Raw genomic sequence first — 6580 nt, forward strand, 5'->3', positions numbered from 1 at the left:
CATTTTCAATTATATTCAACAAAATTGTAGATATTTAATATATACTCAAAATTTTGATATTTACGTGCATACTTCTAATATTATAATTTAAGAATAGATATTCCCAATTTTAAATTTTAATATGTTTTTATTATTCAATATTTATAATATTTATAATATTCAATATTTGATCATGATATAAATATAAATGAAAAATATAATTTTGTAAGAAAAATTACTTCATTTCTTGAATTATGAAAAATATTTTTTCAAAATCTTAAAATTATTATAAAATGAATTATTTGTTGAAATGTTGAAATTTATAAAAAATATTATATATATATATATAATATATATTATATATATATATATATATTATATATATATATATATTATAATTTTAAAATTTATTTTATTTATTTTTATTTATTTTATTTTAAAATTTAATATTAATTATATTTTTTTTTTATTATTATTTAATAATTGAAAAAATATAATTGTATCTGTATATTCGTTTTTTTTTATTTATCATATCATTATATTGTATAATATATTATAGAAAATAATCTCTATAAAAATTAAATATATTAATTTAAAAATTATATTTTGTTTTAAAATATATATTTCAACTAAATTATGTAAAATTATATATTTACAATCAATATTGTTGCATTAATCTAGCATATATATTCACTAGCATATATATAATTAAATTTGCTTACGAATTTAACTTAAGATTATTATAAGAATAAGTAAAGAAATTACGCACGCTCACTCAAGAAAACTGATCGTTTTATATTTTTTGGATTGGTATGCGATAGGTGGCGCGACTTTCAATCCAATAAAATGGCCGAAAATTGATTTTTCTTCGGGGACGTGAGTTCTATAAAATTTTTTACATTTAACTAAGTATGTATAAAAAACATATATGCTAATAAACAACAATGTATTGAAAAAAAGAAAAATAACATTGTTACGAATTGTGATTGATTAAGTATACTTATTACGATCGAATTATAAAGCGTGAAAGATTTGTATATGTTATACTACCTGGCGCAAAGACGTCCGGTAGATTTCTAATGTTTTTTTGAAATAAGAATTCGCGCCTAAATGAGTGCTAAAGGCCAGCACAATTGCGTTTTGTGTGACTCAAAATTAGAATCCAAGGAAGCTTTGCAGGCACATTTTAGGTACCAAAAGAAACTATTCCTTTTGATATGTTTATAACCATACAAGCAATCTTATAAAACAATATTATTTTTATACTTACAACCTATTTTTTTATCCTATTCCAATACATATTCTGAATTAAAAATTTTTTAATAAGCAAAAATATTTTTAAATAGTTATTAATGATAATTTTCAATTATATTATTCATAGCGCGATAGATTATTTTGCGCTATTTTTCCGACTGCTTGGATTTTTTTTTGCTGTTGAGATAGAATTATTTCTGCTATAATAATAATAAATAAATAATAATCAATAATATTAAAAAGATTTTAATATATTTTTAAATTATTATTAATTTTATTAAATAGATACAATTTTTTAATATATTTTTATATACTTTAGTGATGAATATTAAAAAATAATTTTATATTGTTTATTCGATTTATTATAATTATTAATTAATATTGATTAATATGAAATATTTTGTTATTTAAAAATATATTTAATTTTGTTATAATTCTATATAAAATACTTAAAATTTAAAAGTAAGCTAAATAAATTAATAACTATAAAATTATGATTAAAATTTTTTTCAAATCATTTGGATTAAATTAATATTTAGATTTAAGAATATTTTATTTTAATAATTTTTAATAATTTTTAATAATTTTTTTTTTCATAGTAAATTTTATTATATATATTACATATTTTACATTTTAATTTGCATATTTTAATATTATTATGTCAAGAAAGATTATAAAATTTAAAAATTATTTTGCATTTTAGGATAAATTAAATTGAATGTAATAATATATTAATCATTTTATTTATATATTATATTATATCTTATTATATTAAATAAATATTAAATAATTAATTTATATATTAATTTATATTATTTTATTGTACAAAAGTTAAGTTATTTTTTTATATTATATAGTTATTTGCATCCTAGAAGAAATTATTAAAAAATAAAAAAATAAAATTAATCAATATATGGCATTTTTATAAAATTTTTCTAATATATATATTGTCTATATATCAATGTATAGAATAATTATATATATCAATATATAGAATATAAATAGAATAATATTTTAAAATATTATTTAAAATACATATTTTATTTAGATATATTTATCTTATGTATGTTTAAGATTTTTTTATTATAATAATTTAAAAATTATTATAATAATTAAAAACAATAACATAATAATTTAAAAACAATAATTTAAAATTTTTGTTAAAAAATTATAAATATTTTAGCATATTTAATATTATTATTATAATAATTAGTTATATTTTGTTTTGTTCATGGAATTCCTAATAACTCATTTCTAGGAAAAGAAAAAAAGAAGAATGAATAAAAAAATTAATTTTACTGAATTCATTAATGAAAATGGCTTAGAAATAAAAAGTTTAATTATATATAAGTTAAATGTTTTATATTTAGAAAACATGCCAACAAAGAAATAGATACTCGAGGTAGATCTGTGAAGACTAACAAAAATGATGATACCCAATGTGATATGTGTGGGCAAACATTTGATTCAATTACTGCAACAATACGACATAGATTTAAAGTACATCCTAATTCACCAACAAAATTTTATTGTCATTATTGTGGAATGCAATTTCCTGTAAAAGTATGTTTTTATATATTTTTATATATTATGTATTATATTTTTATGTATTTTTCTTTTAATTTTATAATTTATTTTTTTATTAGACACATAGAGATAATCATCAAGCATCGCATGATTCATCTGAAAGTGAGAGGAAAGAACAACATAAAAAATGCGAAGACTGTGATGTATTGTTTTATAATGAGAAAGCTTTAGATTATCATTATCGTTCTATACATAAAAGGTTGTTAATTTTTTTACTAATATTAAATTTTTAAATATTTTTAATTTTCATCTAATAATTTAATTTACAGAATGGTACATTTGTTTCAACCAATAGCAACACCACCCCCTAGCAATAAAATCAAATTGAACTCAATGAATGATGCTTTAAGTGTATATTACTGTCATTTGTGTGGTGTTGAATATATCATAAAATTTAATTTACAGCGTCATTTGGAAAGAGCACATACTCAAGTAAAGCAATATAAGTAAATATGATGTAAACAACTTATGTTACATGTGTATTATATTATCTTTTGAAATCAACAGGAAGAAAGGGAAGCTGTTCCAGAAGATTTAATAAAATGTACAGTATGTGCTGCTTTATTTTGTAGCAAAAAAGCATATGAAGTACATAATAATTATCATCAATCAGATGATCTATATGTAACATCAGAGGAACAAAGATTACAAACAGTAACTAAAGTAGATCAAGATTTTGATATTAGGCGTGTTGAAGGAGTTGCTGATAAATATGTCCCGAAAACTAATACTTCCAAAAGATCTGCTAAAAATTGGACAAAGGTATTGTATTCAATTAAATTTTGCTTTTTTTTTTATTTTGTATGTGCTGATCAAATTTAATAATTTTATTAATAAAATTTGTTATTTTATAGCCTAAAAGAACACAGAAAGTAAAAGTAAAACAAAAAGATTATTCTTCTTCAGATGATGAACCTGGTGCTATTAATGAATCCAGTGATTCAGAAAGTGATCTTCCATTAAAACAAAGAATTTGCAGCTAACGGAGGTCTTTTATTGTTTATAAAATATTTCTATGTTTATACTTTTTAAATATTAAAATTATATCAAAATGATTGTCATTGTAAAATTATCACATAAATTTTATTTTTAACTTCTATGCAAACATAATGTGATTGTAGATTATAATCTCTGTATTAGTATTTTTTATATTAATATATATACATATTTTTTTGTTTATTTAATTCACCTTTCTAGCAATTTTTCTCTTAACTATTAGTTTTCATGTTGTTATACAAAAAAACATAGATTTATATTATTTTAAATGTTTGTATAATTTTGTATATTATGCATACATATATAAATATATATAAATATATATATATATATATATATATAATCACATATTTGTGATTTATTAAATAAGATATAAAAATATTAAAAGATATATAAAAAATTAAAACATTGTCATAAAATGATATATAAATTTCTGTTTATACAATTGTTTTAACAAATTAAATGTATTTAAAACCAATATGTTCAAAATTTTATTAATATAAAATAATATAAAATTATATAAAGAAAAAAATTTGATTTGTTAAAAATAATTTTTTCATTTTAATTAAATAAGAAATGTTGACAAAATATAAATAATCGGTAATATTTTTTAGAAATTAATTAGGGAAAATTTACTCCAATAAGCTAGTAATTTTTAAGTAATACTATTGGTTACACACACACAGTTCCTTCCGTCAAATACGGAAAAGATGCAGTCGCCATTTTACATCGTCGATTTTTACGTGTGTGTGCAGTGCAGTTACTTTACGACTTAAATTCTTATTACGTGGGCGTAAAACATTTAGTGGCATATTTTTTAATAATTTTCAATTGCTAAAAGTTAGTAAGAAAATATGGGACGTAAAAAGAAGAAGCAATCAAGACCTTGGTGTTGGTATCCTTTTTCAAAATATCCTTTATTGTGGGGTATACTTTACGTAATTATGTTTTTCGATCATAAATCAAAATTATAACTGTATCGTTTTTAGAACTATAAAATTAAAGAAGTTTTAAAAATATATTAATCTCTGTATTATGTTATCTTATTACATTTTAATTTACAATTTAAAAGTTTCTTATTGCAACGAGTAAAACATTTTTAACACGTTAAGTAAAAGTGTATGATGAGTTAAAGTGGCTGAATCCGTGAGAAATCGATATTTCGTTAGCAACTATATTCGGCTACATTTTTTTCATTAAAGGTATTTATTTACGAAATATAGTAGATTATATAATTTTGTGTTAATAAATCAAATTCTAAGACAAGTTCTAATATTACTTTTTACTATTTTCATTGAATTACACATATTTATATATACGTATATAATTTATATATACATATAAAATACATGATTTAATGAAGTAAAAAAATAAAAATTGCTATTGAAATATAATTTAAATATATGTATTTAATAGATTAATATTAATAAAAATTTAAAGTTAAAAGAGATTATTTTCATAGATAAAAATTATTTTCGTTAATGGGAATTATTGTAAAATAATATATAATTTTTTATTAAAACTACTTTAAATATTGATTCAAACTTTTTTTAAATTTTAAAAAGAATTTCTAAGATAATAAAATTTTTAATTGATAAATAATTTATATATATTATAATTATAATACATAAATAAATTGTTTGTTAAAGAATTTAAAATTTTATAAAATTAATATTTCTTAATTTTATCATCAAATTATTATTAAGTATTATTATTAAGCATTATTTATTTGATATTTAATTATATTTGATATATTATTATTTTCATAATTGCAATAAATAATTGAATGAATAATATAAATTTATATTTTTAATATAATTTTATATTATTAAATGAAATACATTGTTTAAATTATTATGTAACATTTATACATTGTCCTTAATTAGTTTATTAAGGTATTGTAATCGGGAATTTGAAGATGAAAAAATTCTTATACAGCATCAAAAAGCAAAACATTTTAAATGTCACATTTGTCATAAAAAGCTTTATACGGGACCAGGACTTAGTATACATTGTATGCAGGTAATGTTAATAAATTTTTATATTATACTATATTATATAAATTTGAATAAATTATATATAAAGATATCAAAAAATTGTTATCCTCATATTTTAGGTACATAAAGAAGCAATAGATAAGGTACCTAATTCTTTGCCAAATCGAAGCAATATTGAAATAGAAATTTATGGTATGGAAGGTATACCACCAAATGATGCTAAAGAGCATGAAAGGCAAAGAAATGGTGGTAGACCTGGTTCACCAAGTTCAGGTGAAGATGAACCAGTTCGGAAAAAAACAAAGCCTGAAGGTTTATTAGGTTCTGCACCAGGAGCAATGCCTACAGGTTCCAACATGATGCCAGGTGTAATGCCAGGTATGGCAGCTCATCCTGGTATGCCACCAATGGGACAGTTCCCACCACCCATGCATCATATGATGGGACCTATGGGTCCCGTAGGTCCACCTTTCATGGGTCCTGGGTATGTATAATTTATTCTTTTAAAACCAGACAACGCAAAAGAAGAGTTAAATATCTGATATTAATTTAATGCAAGTTAGGTAAATACAATCTAATGTTTTTAAATTTGTAAATGTTTTAAAAAAAATATAGAAATAATAGAAAAAATATAGGAATAAATTCTTTTTCTTTTTTCTTTTTATAGTATGATGCCTGGAATGCCAGGTATGCCACCAGGTATACAACCACCAGTATCAGGTGCATCCATACCACCAACACGACCATTATTTCCAAGTGCTGCAGCT

General features: G+C 20.3%; 2 protein-coding genes across 11 annotated transcripts in view; both read left to right on the forward strand.

Moving 5' to 3' along the window:
• The first annotated feature begins 551 nt into the window (after positions 1–551).
• On the forward strand, positions 552–4004 carry LOC107999981 (zinc finger protein 33B). 3 transcript variants are annotated; one of them, XM_062079028.1, is made up of 6 exons: positions 552–1169; positions 2492–2796; positions 2880–3019; positions 3090–3252; positions 3328–3582; positions 3675–4004. In XM_062079028.1, the coding sequence occupies exons 2-6, from the start codon at positions 2680–2682 to the stop codon at positions 3801–3803; spliced, it is 804 nt and encodes a 267-aa protein (XP_061935012.1). In that variant the 5' UTR covers positions 552–1169; positions 2492–2679; the 3' UTR covers positions 3804–4004. The 3 variants fall into 3 exon arrangements, with proteins under 3 accessions (XP_061935012.1, XP_016915548.1, XP_016915546.1); XM_017060059.3 differs by having other exon boundaries at positions 552–855; positions 2604–2796; XM_017060057.3 differs by having other exon boundaries at positions 553–1169; positions 2604–2796.
• Positions 4005–4505: 501 nt separating this feature from the next.
• Positions 4506–6580, forward strand: part of LOC107999979 (BUB3-interacting and GLEBS motif-containing protein ZNF207) — a 15364-nt gene continuing 13289 nt past the window's right edge. For all 8 annotated transcript variants that reach the window (XR_009831041.1, XR_009831043.1, XR_009831042.1 and 5 more), the window contains exons 1-4: positions 4506–4711; positions 5712–5838; positions 5933–6297; positions 6481–6580. The exon at positions 6481–6580 is cut by the window's right edge and continues 234 nt beyond it. Coding sequence is in view for 3 of the 8 variants with exons in the window: in XM_062079031.1 (XP_061935015.1) it covers positions 4671–4711; positions 5712–5838; positions 5933–6297; positions 6481–6580 (633 nt within the window). In the remaining 5 variants the exon portion in view is untranslated. The remainder of the gene's footprint in view (positions 4712–5711; positions 5839–5932; positions 6298–6480) is intronic.

The sequence above is a fragment of the Apis cerana genome, linkage group LG8 (assembly GCF_029169275.1).
Source record: "Apis cerana isolate GH-2021 linkage group LG8, AcerK_1.0, whole genome shotgun sequence".
NCBI lineage: Eukaryota > Metazoa > Arthropoda > Insecta > Hymenoptera > Apidae > Apis > Apis cerana.